This window comes from Nerophis lumbriciformis, linkage group LG24, assembly GCF_033978685.3.
Source record: "Nerophis lumbriciformis linkage group LG24, RoL_Nlum_v2.1, whole genome shotgun sequence".
Taxonomy (NCBI): Eukaryota; Metazoa; Chordata; class Actinopteri; order Syngnathiformes; family Syngnathidae; genus Nerophis; species Nerophis lumbriciformis.
This window is the reverse complement of record NC_084571.2, coordinates 232,134-247,583: the sequence shown is the minus strand read 5'-3', so window position 1 is coordinate 247,583 and position 15,450 is coordinate 232,134. Positions and strand designations below refer to the sequence as shown.

Below are 15,450 nucleotides of genomic sequence, written 5' to 3'. Positions count from 1 at the left end.
ATGCATTACATGTAATGATTTTCTACTTTGTGTATTGACATGGTAGTAGGCTATATGATTTATGCGTAACGTGGTTTTTGAGTAACGTGGGTTGGTTCATAGAATTGCACTCTGCACTGAAAGATGGTGATGTGCGTACAGGTTGGATGCAACATGGGAGTTATGCTGAACGAAATGTGGCGGTAATTTTACTGTTGGCCTTGTCTTGCCATCAAAGTAGGCCTATGCGATATATAATATATTCCATCCATTTTCTACTGCTTGTCCCTTTAATATATTATTATATATAATTATTTCGATGGTGGTCCGTGCAGTCAAACTAGACATTTTAGCATGATAAAGCCTACAATCTGTCCCGACTCCCGATGAAAATATTGATGCGTTACTTTACAAGGCTAATTGATATCAGTAAAATGTGGCATAAATACTTTTTTAAACCATCTTGCAAGAAGCATAAACAAGACAAACCTACAGCGTAGGACTCGTCAATTACCATTTGAAGTTCCTTGGAGTAGGATTCCGATTCGGCTGCGTATCTGGCAACCTCAGTCATGGAGAGTGAGAAGTGACTACAGAATTTTGACCGTGATTGCAGTACCATTTCTGGCCACATGACCACATATGGCACCTTTAAATGTTATTAAAAATGTGCTCTTTACTACATTACATGTATACTTACATCATCAATCAATCAATCAATGTTTATTTATATAGTCCTAAATCACAAGTGTCTCAAAGGGCTGCACAAGCCACAATGACATCCGCGGTACAAAGCCCACATAAGGGCAAGGAAAAACTCACCCCTGTGGGACGTCGATGTGAATGACTATGAGAAACCTTGGAGAGGACCGCATATGTGGGTAACCCCCCCACCCAATAATATTGTGAAAGTCCAGTCCATAGTGGATCTAACATATTAGTGAAAGTCCAGTCCATAGTGGATCTAACACAATAGTGAGAGTATATATACATATGTATATAAAACCTCAATGGAGATGTTTGGATGTTTTTTTTAAGGGCTTTATAGGCGGAATCGCGCGGCTCCCATAGGCTCCATAGTAAACAAAATTTTGATCGCATTTATTTAATATTTACAATGAAAAAAAAATTAAGAATAACATCCATCGTCATGCCTCTTATAATGATTGTGAACGATAGGCAAAATTCCCCAAAAATGTGCAGTTCCCCTTTAATGTCAGATATAGCAAAAGGGTACACTGTATGACAAATGACATACAGGCTGGTGGGAAGACCAGACTGCCTACTGTGGGGCTTTTATTTTGAAGGCCAGATAGGCTGAAGGATAACGGCAATCTTTTCCCGAATGTTGCCAAGCCAAGGTAGCTGTGGATTGGTAGGGCGCCGCAAAATACGGGCAAAATGAGAGCGTGTCATTGGGCAAACATGACAGTAGGGATGTTACGATGAACGGCATCATGATAAACTGCGTTACAACTCTTGATGGGTAGCAATCCATCCATTCATCCATCCATCTTCTTCCGCTTATCCGAGGTCGGGTCACGGGGGCAGCAGCTTAAGCAGGGAAGCCCAGACTTCCCTCTCCCCAGCCACTTCGTCCAGCTCCTCCCGGGGGATCCCGAGGCGTTCTCAGGCCAGCCGGGAGAGATAGTCTTCCCAGCGTGTCCTGGGTCTTCCCCGTGGCCTCCTACCGGTCGGACGTGCCCGAAACACCTTCCTAGGGAGGCGTTCGGGTGGCATCCTGACCAGATGCCCGAACCACCTCATCTGGCTCCTCTCCATGTGGAGGAGCAGCGGCTTTACTTTGAGCTCCCCCCGAATGACAGAGCTTCTCACCCTATCTCTAAGGGAGAGCCCCGCCACTCGGCGGAGGAAACTCATTTCGGCCGCTTGTACCCGTGATCTTGTCCTTTCGGTCATAACCCAAAGCTCATGACCATAGGTGAGGATGGGAACGTAGATCGACCGGTAAATCGAGAGCTTTGCCTTCCGGCTCAGCTCCTTCTTCACCACAACGGATCGATACAGCGTCTGCATTACTGAAGACGCCGCACCGATCCGCCTGTCGATCTCACCATCCACTCTTCCCCCACTCGTGGTTAGCAATACGGTTTTAAATTAAAATGATTGTAAAACCCTGATTAATAACACTTTGTATAAAGTCACACACCGGTGATACTGCTCATTTATTTGAGAAGCATATTAGCTCTATCTTAAATACGAACACAAATACGAGAGACATTAATGTATTTCCCCATTATGAAACGACATACGCCAATGTAAACTTGAATAAACAAAACAGAGTGATTGATCTATACTTGAAGGACTAATGACAAAAGACCGAAGGAATGACAGTAGGAAGTGCACTCACATCACATAATCACATAACAGGAAGTGATGCACCCAAAACCCATTTTTTTATTCATCATTAAAAAAAACACTTTAAAAACCTTTACAAATTAAAACAGAAGACGAACATATTTAAACACTCAAATAAAAATAAGAATTAGAAGCCAGAACAAAATGTATTATTTATTCTTCCAATTCAAGTATATTGTGTGTCAGTCTATTTTATTACATTTTTTTTTTTTAATAAAACCTGGTTCAAAGATTCCAGTGTGTGTATAAGTACTATTTGAACACATTTAACAATGCTGTGATAATGACAATAAAACATGACATGAAATGTTCATATTGTTTTACATCCCAAGTTTACAGGAAGATAATTACTATTGCACGTGTAAATTCCTTTCTTTATTCAATTTCACCAGATATACACTTTCCATTGCATAAAATATACATACTATATATAGTCCTCACTAAAAAAAGGGACATTAAAATCATACGATTTTCCCATTTGAAAATAAAACGTCTCTTATCTTTCGTGATTTCTATAGGCGGTTATCATGCTGTGGGTTTGGTATTAATAGCACTAAAGAGCGTTTCTGGTGAAAGCAAAGTGCAGTCAGGCTTTTTTTAAGCATGCATTTGCTTCATCTTTTGTGGTGACGCTCACTTCCTGTTGAACAGGGGAGTGAAGGCCAAAGGTGGTAACCATATATGGCATATACAAGGAGAGGTAGCATACAAAAAGTATGTGTGCCAACGCCCAGCAGGTTAGAGGTGATCACGTCACTTCCCAGCTCACCAAGCGTGAACATTGACGGGGCGTTTACATTTGATGACATTGTGACATTTTGATGACAATTTCCAATTTACTTCACACTTCCCGCCCTTGTTTCCTTTGCTGCAAGCCGTCACCCTTCATCCACACAGCGCCGCACTAAAGCTGGGCGGTATACCGGTATATTTTAGAAAGAGATACTGGATGTATTTGAGACGATACCACGATACCGGTATCTGTTGATGTGCCTTTGTTACAGCCGGTTGCTCTTCTCTGTGCCTGACGAGCCAAGCATCGGGGCCTCAACCCCGCCCTTTGCGTGTTTACGTAGGCTTCTCTGACACACTATGACGCAACACAATAAACTTTTCAAAATAATATGGCAGCTTCGGTGCAAACTTCTCGACTCTCGAGTGATGTAATCGTTTGGTCACCGACTGCATTTGGCTATTGGTGAGTGACTACAGCTTTATTTACACAAACACAAATTTGCTTGAGCTAGCGATAGCTCCTCTCTACTACTCGCTCAATGTAAAATGTTTAACGATTACTCGGCTTGCAAGTGCCTTTCTCCATAGACCGTGCGGACTAACCTAATATAGCAGCTGTGTGGTTGAAGAGTAGTTTTAGAATGTAACAAGAAGTAATAAGTCGTTGAACATTTATTTTTTTAAACAGTAAAGTAGTTTCACAACAGCCAGCGGCTTTCACCGCAGTGAGCGAGTGGAAGCTCCATCTATCCAAGCGCACAAGCGCTAGGCTATAAACCTAACGTTAATGAACCAAATTAACAAAGACTGCTTTGACATATCTAATTACTTTATAAGAATAAACAACACGTTACGTTACAACCAGAGTTGGGAATCTTTGGCCACCTCACGATTCCATTACGATTCAAGAGCTACGGTTCGAGAAAAAATCCATTATTGATGCATCTCTAATTTATGTACCGTATTTTCCGCACTATAAGGCGCACCTAAAAACCTCCAATTTCCTCAAAAGCTGACAAATCCGCTGCGCCAATATTGAGCCACAACAGGTCTCGCAACTATGGTAACTACGCCGACTTCATTTCCCCCCTTCTACGGCTGCTTACCGTAGCTTCTACGGGGGAAAATGAAGTCGGCGGCTGTTTACCGTAGAAGAAGAACTTCTTCTTCTACGGGGGAAAATGAAGTCGGCGGCAGCCTACCATAGTTGCGAGACCTAAAGTTTATGTAAAGATCCAAAAATGGCTCCTATTAAGAGACACGCTTACGACACAGAGTTTAAACTCAAGGCGATCAGTCACACAGTAGAACACGGCAATAGAGCAGCAGCGAGAGAATTTAACATTAACGAATCAATGGTGCGGAAGTAGAGGAAGCAACATGATGACCTGCGCCAAGTAAAGAAGACTAAACAGAGTTTCCGAGGGAACAAAGCGAGATGGCTACAGTTGGAGGACAAACTGGAACAGTGGGTTGTTCAACAGAGAGCAGCAAGTAGAAGTGTCAGTACAATCACTATTTGTTTTGTTGACATTCCCTTTAGCGCAGCTCCATCTAATGGATGCATAACGTAACCCCAGCCTCTACTGTAGCGTCTATTCAATGCGCCTTTTAATGCGGTGCGCCTTATACATGAACAAAGTTTTAAAATAGGCCATTTATTGAAGGTGCGCCTTATAATCCGGTGTGCCTTATAGTGCGGAAAATACGGTATATTGATGCAGTTTTACATTTCTTTTCGTTTCACTATATAAGCGTTTATCACTTGCAACTTATGAAAACGGTGCATTTGAAACAATAAACAGTTTAATTGAAGGTATTCATGGACATGTGTGCAAAACTGGAACATAAGTGCCTATAATAATAGAGCTGGTTGGATCTCTCGGTGAGGTGGCTCGCTGCAGTCAGACAAATTTTAGAACTGTCTGCATTACGTTATTTACAAAATATAAATCAATTATCGATTATTGACGAATCGATTTTATAATCGTACATGTCTCAATTGTGATGCATCTTAAAATCGCTTATTTCCCCCACCTCTAGTTACTATTTACAACAACAAAAATAATCTGTGACTACTCTCAACACTGGTTATTTAGCTATAAAACGCTTAGGCAACCTAAATCACTTTCCACGTTTTGTTCAAGACACCGGTATATACCGTAGATCGCCATTTGGACATTAATAACAGGATATCAGTTTTGGTCAATATCGCCCAGCTCTACGCCACACCGTCACTTCAGTGAGGGCTGACGAGAACTTCTCATGATGTGATCATGAAGTCTTATGTCCTACCAACATGAGCTGCTACACGTGTCTTGCGTCTTCTGCTCTCCTCCAATCATGGAGCCGCTTTCCGACCCCACCCACCACTCCTTGCCACTTTGAGCTCCTCCTGCATGGATTCATATTTTACTGCCTTACATGTGGTCGTCTCATGTAAATCTGGAAGGACTTCCTCCCCGTCCACTCTTTGCATTCCTCTGGTTTTTCTTACTGGAGATGTTGCATCAAAGTCTTCCCCTTCTTTCAACCTGACTCCTCCCCTTTTCTCTCCCACTCTCCCTGCCTGCATTGGTGTCTTGCTGTCTCTCTTTTTCTTTTTCTCTCCACAATTCACTCTCTCCTGTGTTCTTAACTTGTCTTTTCATCGTGTGGCACAAACCCTTAAGTCTTGTAACGATGTGTGCACCCCATAGCAATAAGGACTCGTAGCAAAGCAGGCCAAGCAGCAGTGCAGTGTGTTGGTTCCACAAATGCTTAAAAACGACACCAGACTGAATGAATGTTCCCCAAAAAATAGTTTAATTTTTTCACCTATTTATCTTCCTACCAAGATGACTGGCTCTGTGTTTAAAAGCACCCAAGTGTTGTTTCTGTTAGATTTTAAAAAATCAGGCTTTTCTTTTGGTACTTCCTGTGTAAGGATTTGTGTGTTTCTTGTGAAAGAATGCCTTCCTGTCCTGTAGAGAATTGTGCTCAGTTGTATGATCAAACATTACTCCTAATTAGGGATGTAACAATATGAAAATTCCATACCATGTTTATTGTGACCCATATTACCGCAGTTATTATTGTCGCGGTATTGTTGATGTGTTCTTAATGTATTTATAAACACACTGAAATCTTTCAACCAAGTCTATGACTATTTAACAATATATTTTTGTGGCATAAAAAATTATATATTGTTCTGAATTTTTAAGAGACATATTTTCATTGGAGTGTTTAAATGTTTATTTTTTCCATTTTCATTTGTAAAAGATTTTATTATTTGATAAAGGAAATTTAAGTGTTCACTTTGCTTCACGTCTAGTTTATGTGACGTCACGCTTGTTCACTTTTTGTTATAGCTTGTGGTATGTTGTTTCTTAATATGGAAAGACGGTAATGTCTCTTGTTTTCACGTTAGCATTTAAGTTAGCTAGCGCTAGTTCGGTCGGTGAGTTTATCAAAAATCACGATTTTTCGATAATTTTAATTCCATCCATCCATCCTTTCAGGGTCGCGGGGGGTGCTGGAGCCTATCTCAGCTGCAGTCGGGCAGAAGGCGGGGTACACCCTGGACAAGTCGCCACTCCATTGCAGGGCCAACACAGATAGACAACATTCAATTCAAAACAATATTAACCGTCAGAAGTTCAACCGCGGTTATCATTAATACCGTTTATTGTTACATCCCGACTCATAATGCAGTGATTCCCGTGATGTATGTTGTTGTTCACATTAAAAACACCATCTGTCACTAAGCTGTCACCTCAATACTCCACAAAGCCCCCTCTAACATGCACAAACTGTGGTCTAATCTGCAGTGTGCGACACTAAAACGCAGATAAGACAAATGATATACACTTCTTCATTTAGGACAATTATTTTAACATTCATTCAGACACTTCACAACGATAATTCCATTATCGCAATTAAAAGAATGCAATGTGTTTTGTTGTTGTGCTGGCAGCCAAAGTGAGAACATTGTCGCTTTGGCAAGTTGAAATGTTTCCAAATCCCTTTTGGAGCCATTTTTCTATTAGCGCAGTAACACATGACCCAGATAAGACGGATATTTTTGTCTAATGAGGGTGCATAGAACATATGTGGGCCTCCTGCTGGAAACGGCCGTGATAGCATCGCTATTAAATAGCGATTGTTCCGCGCAAATGAGTGCAAATAAGCAGTGTAAATATAATGGTTGAGAACTAATCTCTACCACTGAGCCTGTAAATCAGTTTCATGGTTGCACTCTCCAGACCAGTGTTGCATCTTAAATACTTCATCGTAAAGTAGCCTTTGCACTTGCACACACACTTTCAGGGTTAACTCGAGCGGAGCTTTTCGCATTAAGCACGCTGCCTCCTCTGTGGAAGTGTGCCAACGTGTGTGTGTGTGTGTGTGTGTGTGTGTGTTCCACAGCTGGAGTTTGACTTAGCTGTAGATCTTGCTACTGGCAGAAAGGTTTACCTGGCTTTGCATCTTGCTCTGCTGTTTGAGACGGATGTTCTCTGGAGTGTCAGCCACACAGGTGAAGCCTGTCCTGGGGTAGTGTCTGCAACATGAAAGAAGCACCAACAGGCATGAAAAAACACATTCATCACGACTTTTGTCCTACAGAATTTCAAAACTGGATTTATATATATTTTTTTAAAAAGGAGTGAGCAGCCTCTGACCCCAAACTAGGGGCATTTGTAATTTGCCGCGGTCCTTAAGTTGAGTTAGGAGCCCCTGAAGACAGGAAGGTATGCGAGTATGAAACTCAACGTGGAGCCAAGGTAGCCTCTGAAAGAGGAAGTGAAGCATGTCGGTAATAGGAGCCCCAAGGTTGCAGTGATCTGGGGGAGAGCCATAGCAAGTGTACAGAAGTACAACACACGTGCACACACAGGCACATATTGATCTGGCTCTGTGGGGGAGGTAACAGGAAGAGGAACCGCATGATTGTGAATGATGGAAGGCTTTTTTGTGACAGGGTATATTTCAGCATTGAACAAGACGTGCTAACAAACAATAGGAGGATAATTGTTTTGTATTTACTTCTCAGCATGTGAATGTTGGCTACGGTCAGGAAACACATTTATTTAAGAGAAGACCGAGGGCAGCAAAAAAAAAAAAAAAGACAGGCAAGGGCAGACTGTTGACTCAACAGTCTGCCCTTGCCTGTCTTTTTTGAAATTATTATTACCGGTATATTATTATTACATTATTATTATTATTATGTTACAACGTAGTCATTAAGCCGCCCATCTGACAGTCTTGTTCTTTGCTATTGAGCGCATGGCTTGCAATACTCTGTTAAAACACTAGAGGCAGTGTTTTCCTGACAGGAAACAGCTCTGATTTACTGGCTATTTAGCTTCCTGTGCAGTAGTAGTAGTAGTACGGTAGTAGTTCCATGGCTTTTAACACTGAGTGATATCCATCCTGCAATGGCGCCCCATAATACACCTGCTGTGATCCTGTTTTTATGTTTTTATGTTTTTATTAATTCTATTTTAATTATTTATTTTTTATCATGTTCTGTTTGTGTTGTGTTGTGTTTGCTCGGTACTCGTTTTATCTTTTAACCTGCTCATTGTACAGCACTTTGGCTACCCCTGTGGTAAATTTTAAATGTGCTTTATAAATAAAGTTGATTTGATTTGATTTGATTAGTGGTAGTGAACAATGGCGACTTAAGCCACATACTTGGTTGTTGGAGCTGGAACTTATCGATGTTGCTTTGAAACTGATCATATAATATATATATAAATATATATAATATAATATTTTCTGCTGAAACACCCTTTAATTTGTACCATTGCGTATTTTGTTTTGGTGGACATTTTGGTGCTTTTGTGGAAGGAAAAAACTAGAAGTCGATCAAACTACAGCTCTGTGGTCCATTTTTTGGAGGTACAAGTCAAGGTTCACAAGTGGGATAAATAAACCATAAGCTGGTGCCATGAAACTGTGGCATAATGAAGCATTAAAAGGTGTCATTTTTTTTCTACATTAAAAATAGTTCCTTGAAGTCTACATAACATATATTGGTGGGTGTTTGGTCAAAATTGTACATAATTATGTTTCACAGATCATCTTCATGCTGCTTTTTGAACGTCTCTTCAGGATGCGCTGTTTTGTGGGCGGTCTTATTTACTTGCCTCCACTTCGACTGGCTCTTCTCCCCATTATCCATGTTGTAGTTTGTAGCGCTTCCATGGCGATTCTACTGACAGATATAGGTTTGAACTATATGCTAACTTGTATTATAAATGGCAACTGCGGAGGATGCATGTGCATATACAAGCCAGTCTGCCCAACTACAAAGGGATAGCGAAAAAGAAGAAGCTTATTGACTATAACGTGGAGCACAATGGCGTACTTGCGCAAATCACTTTAGGTAAATCTTTACCATATACGGTCATATCCGCTGATGTCTCAATTGGGAAATAAAAGGCTAAAAAGGCTAATTCCAATTCGCTTGATTGAAAGAAGTATGAAAAAAGGCAAGATTGTTTCATAAATATTTCCTCCATGGTTTGATTTCAAATTTTCGAGAGTTACGCAGATCCCAAATACACAAAAACAGGTACAAATAGGTACTAATAGGTACCTGTACCTGTTTTTGCAAATAGGTTTGGTTAGAGTTAGGGGTCGGTCCACAGTAGCGGTTGTAGTTTCTATGCAATAAAAAAGTGCCCTACAGTCGTGACTTTTTGAGCCACATTGTTTGAAACTAAATATCTAAAAGTGAGCATTAACAACACGCTATCCACACAGTTGCCTGATGAATACACTAACAGTTCTGATGATAAGCAAGGAATGTCAAGTAGTTTTGTGGTCTACTACAGAAGGCTAATGCCATCGCAGCGCGGTCCTAGAGGCAGTTGAGACACATGGCGAGGACAACTCCTATGGACTGCAATCCCCAGCCTCCCTCAGGGTAAGGACTGACCTCAAATATAATCTAACTCACTGCGCCGGCAGGGTTGCCCATTTAAGACGCTTGTTTACAGTTTCCTTGACAACATGTTACAACGAAAATAATCCCCTTTAATCCAGCTGTGATGAAGGATCATGTTTGGTGATTTTTTTACAGACAGAGCCGTTGAATAGAGAACACTTAAAAGCCAAAGAAGGAGTTGTTGGCATTTGAAAAGCTCTGTCACACAAAAAACCCCCGGAGCACGAGATCAAGACTTTCATCCATCTAAAAGGTCGCAAACACATGCTCGACCGTTCATGCTCACTCTTGAATGCTGGCACGCAGCCTAACTGCTGATCAGAAACATTTCAGACGCAGTTGTTTACTATGTTAACTACAGAGACTGTGCAGTGGCCCGACTAGCTCATCAAGATGTGGAACTAAATAATGAAAGTAGTCTTCAAAGAAAAACATGGCTGCAAGTACACAAGGGTTGCAAACAACGACTATTTTGAGAGTCGCCTCGTCAGAGATTATTTTAACAATTAGTCGACCAATCGGGTCATGACACATAAACCTATTCAGTGGCTTTAATTTAGCCATATGCTTTTAAATGTATTTTAAGATATGTTTGGCATATGCTAACTAACAACTAGGGATGTCCGATAATGGCTTTTTGCCGATATCCAATATTCCGATATTGTCCAACTCTTTAATTACCGATACCGATATCGATATCAACAGATGTATACAGTCGTGGAATTAACACATTATTATGCCTAAGTTGGACAACCAGGTATGGTGAAGATAAGGTGTTTTGTTTTTTTTAATTAATAAAATGAAATAAGATAAATTAATTAAAAACATTTTCTTGAATAAAAAAGAAAGTAAAACAATATAAAAACAGTTACATTGAAACTAGTAATTAATGGAAATTAGTCAAATTAACTGTTAAAGGTTAGTACTATTAGTGGACCAGCAGCACGCACAATCATGTGTGCTTACGGACTGTATCTCTTGCAGACTGTATTGATATATATTGACATATAATGTAGGAACCACAATACTAATAACAGAAAGAAACAACCCTTTTGTGTGAATGAGTGTAAATGGGGGAGGAAGGTTTTTTGGGTTGGTGCACTAATTGTAAGTGTATCTTGTGTTTTTTATGTTGATTTCATTAAAAAAAAAAAAACAACAAAAAAAAAACAAACACGATACCGATAATAAAAAAAAACGATACCGATAATTTCCGATATTACATTTTAACGCAATTATTTGCCGATAATATCGGCACAACAATGACTAATTCATTCAGAAATATTTTATTTACAGTATCACTGTTGCTCATTAGCATGTTGCAAAAAACAAAATAACTTAAACTTTTGTCCATTTAAAAGCAAGGACAGGTAAACTATTAAAACACAGTATTAAAAAAAATAAATAAAACCAAAGGACAGTAAAAATAAAAGCAAAAGCAAATTTAACTACCTAAAAAAAACTGCATTTAGTTACGTGTTTAAAGAGCAGCACACAGGTATATTATTTATTATTAATTAACTCCTGGCATTTTAAGCAATCTAATTGACTCAGATAATTCTGAACATTTTAGCTGTCTAATATATTGTATATTTATTCTTTATTGACATCGGTGCCGTGGTGCCCATTGTTTGAGAGGGCACACGTGTGTGTAATTGACGTTTATTGTGCAGACGCTGCTTCACATCTGAAGTTTCTGACTAAAAAAATAATGTATATTTCAATTGGTTTAGACAAAGTTTGGCTGGAAGACTTTGGCTAAATGATAGTTAAATCTATTTTTTACACAATTTGTCTTAAACTTGATAGTTAGCTAGCAAAGTAACAAGCTAACTATCCTACAGAGTTGAGATCACATCCTCCAGATGTCCGACATCATGCCTCGGCTTTGAATGCACTGCATACAAAAATTGGGTCCACTTTGCAAAAAGAGCAAAGTATTAATGCCTTTAACGAGATAAAGATGAAATGTGACCCCGAAAGGGACAAGCGGTAGAAAATGGATGGATGTTCTCACACTTTACATGTCTCTCTACCTGCGATGTTGTGCGAGGGGCCGCGCTGACCCGTTTCCGTCCGGAAAAACACGAGTGATAACTTCACCGACTATTGTCGACGACAAATTTTATTGTCGATATTTTGCGACAATGTCAACGAATAGTTAGACCACTGAAGTACACATCATTGTTGTTTGAGGTTAACCTGTTGCAACAAGTCCAGTTTACTCCTTAAAAGTGCCTTGCTTGTGCCATGTTTTAACAAGTATATCTCCTTCGAATGTGTGCCTGGGAATAATCTCAGCCGAAATACCCTCTCAGATTCTCCCATGAAAATGCATCGCAGCGTAATCTGAGAAATTACGGATCTATTCTTAGTAACTGCTTTGTGACAGCATCAAAGGCGCTGCTTGTCTGAAGCATGAGTGTGTATGCGCGGCCTCACCCAGCCGCTTTTTAACAATTTTCCTGTCATCACTGACGTGTATTCAGCAATTGTTCTTCCACTGAAGGACCATTTTAAATTGCTTTGCACACACAACAGTGGAGCGTATATAAAAGGGTGGTGACTAGTTGGGACATTGAAGAGTGAGTGAGTGAGTGTGTGTGCGTGTGTGTGTGACCATACGAGTGACTCACAAGAACACTCATCTGTCTGTCAGGTTGCGTAACACAGTCATGAGTCACAGACCCGGATGGGTGGCACATGCAACGTGTGAGCACTAAAGAGGTAGTAACTAAATTAGAGGCAAAGTACGATTTACAGGTTGTGTGTTTGGGAGGCTATACACACACGTGTGCACACAAACACAAACGCACGCACGCATGCAGCCTACTGTGCAGGAGGGAAGAGATGTTCGCATACTGGGACCAAGAGATGAGGAATTCAACCTTGAAGGCCTGGAAACAGCAAAGGGCAACATTTTAAGGAACACTTCACCCCACAAAACCAGTTCTGGGCTGTTTCATGGGTGTTTTCCCTCCCAATCCTGTGGTCAAATAGCATTGAAGAGAACAAACTGCTGAACGGTATTAAGGTGCTGTCAAAATCACAGCAAAAACAGGTTGCACTATAGCTATTAACTGTGAGAGCACTTCATCCAATCAAGGCTAGAAACGTAATGTGAAAAGAGGAAAAGCATTATTTTATTTTGAGTATTGTTATCACTGTGATAAATATACACTGTTTGAAGACAAGAGATTAATAGTTTTACACAAAGCTAACCAATGAGAGAGTGAAGTAGGGAAAGTAACGTGTTTTTATGGCAAAACACAAGATCATTTCCCCCCCACTTCAAATAACCAATGCTTAAAACAGCATCCGCCACTCGCTCCTACAGCCTCCAGGGGTAGTGAGGAATTTATCTGTGTACATTTCTGACCTCCTAATGTAAATCTGCCTCAATCCCCCCATGACTCTCATGTCTAATCAAAGAGGAGCTACCATGCAGAAAACTTCAGAACTCATTCCTCGAACTTTCCTTCAGTGAGAAGTTCAACGACAGAGGATTTTTATGCTTACAAGGGCTGTTGTAAACAAACGGTTAAAGACCAAATAAATATACTGTAAAGAGGTCTCGCTCTTTCCTGCAGGCACCACAACAACTCTAGCAGGGAAAGTAGTTTAGTCCTGATAGAAAAAAAAGATGACAGCACAACTACAACAGGTGCAACAGTTAAAAAGACTGACAGGCGAAAGTAATACATTTGTGTTTATATCTCATAGCCTTTTGCATCTATCATAAACAGTACAGGGTGAGAAGGAAAATAAATGGTACTCTATTACTTCTCAGGGCATTAAAATCGATCCCAGCTGGACTGTTCCTACAAAACCGTTTTTAGGTGAAGATATTTGCCGTTTCAGCTATTTATCCCCACAAAATCTGTGTTTTTGTGAAACAGTCGGGAATGGGAAGGTCTGAAAACTCCGGCATTGTTGTTTCCATAGGGCAAAGGAAGCCGTCCGAGTACCCGAGAATGATGACGTCGCCGCCTCCCTGCCGCTGTGTCGCCGCCCCGAACACTCAAGAGCTGTCAACAACAAAGCTGTGATTGTGATGTACAGTAGTTACTACTATTATCACTATGGCAACAAAACCTTATCATCTATCAACTAGACATGCAGTACAGACACATAATAAATAATAAACACGTCATATTATTTTAAATACAAGGTCAGGCTCAGACCACCAGAAGAACGAGTGCTTGTTTGTTTTCTTTACTCTTGTACACTACTTGATTGATTGATTGATTGATTGAGAAGGTTATTGACATCTTAAAGAATTGAATCCATGTAATGCTTTAAAAAGGCAAATGGATGGCACAAAAAGCCAAAAGGCTTGTTTCCATTGTGGTCCATTACTACTGCTAAAACCAGTGTTTTACCATTATATACTGTACTAGTGACCTTTAATACGGTAACTTTTGTTAAAAGTGTGGAATGAGAACGAGGCGATGTTGGTGAAATTTTTTGTGTATAGAGTAAACAATGACAGCCATTTCGTTACTTTCTTTTTGGCCAAATTCACTTTTATAAATAGAGCACATACAGTATCAAACAATTAAAGACTACATAACATGACCCAGCATCCTCTTCTTTATTTTCCCATTTGTGTGCACCTCCTTCGGACACTTTTTCTTCATTCTGTCTCCTCTGCGGCTGTCGTGTGTTTAAGTAAACAAAGTAATTCCACCTCGTCGTCAGTCCAAATTAAAGAGTCACATTTGTTGCGTGCATCTGCCATCCCTTTTTTTTTTTGTTGATCTATGAGCAGAGAATAAAGGGGGAATTATATTTATATAGCGCTTTTCTCTAGTGATTCAAAGCGCTTTTACACAGTGAAACCCAATATCTAAGTTACATTTAAAGCAGTGTGGGTGGCACTGGGAGCAAGTGGGTAAAGCGTCTTGCCCAAGGACACAACGGCAGTGACTAGGACGGCGGAAGCGGGGATCGAACCTGCAACCCTCAAGTTGCTGGCACGGCCACTCTACCAACCGAGCTATACCGCCCCAATAAAAATAAAATAAAATAAATAAAAGAATAGAACTTAATGCGCGTGCACGGTTTCTTCTTCTATAGTTTTGGTGGTTCCGATGGCTTTGTTTGCTTCCAGCACCACTTACTGTATGGCAGGGCACTGTATTACATCATTCTCACCCAGAAAATGTTTCCGCCTGGATGTGACTCACTATTGATAGGACTATTTGACTGTGGGACGCATTTTATTTTTTTTAACCCAAAACAAAAACGAAACACAAACGTTTCTGTGGGGACACGCCCTCAGAAGACATTTTGCCTCTCGTCTTAGCAGACTTCTTCAATTCATGCTCATTACTAGACAGGACAGCTGTAATCTAAAGGCATGTCCACAGAGAAACGTTTGTGTTTCGTTTTTGGGTTAAAAAAATAAATGAATCCCCTTC

At 40.3% G+C, this 15,450-nt stretch overlaps 1 protein-coding gene across 1 annotated transcript in view; it reads right to left on the bottom strand.

Annotated features, from left to right (window-relative positions):
- lasp1 (LIM and SH3 protein 1) overlaps window positions 1-15,450 on the bottom strand; it is a 66,217-nt gene that overhangs the window by 18,721 nt on the left and 32,046 nt on the right. Inside the window, exon 3 of the mRNA XM_061981286.1 lies at window positions 7,549-7,633. Within this exon, the coding sequence (XP_061837270.1) occupies window positions 7,549-7,633 (85 nt within the window). The remainder of the gene's footprint in view (window positions 1-7,548; window positions 7,634-15,450) is intronic.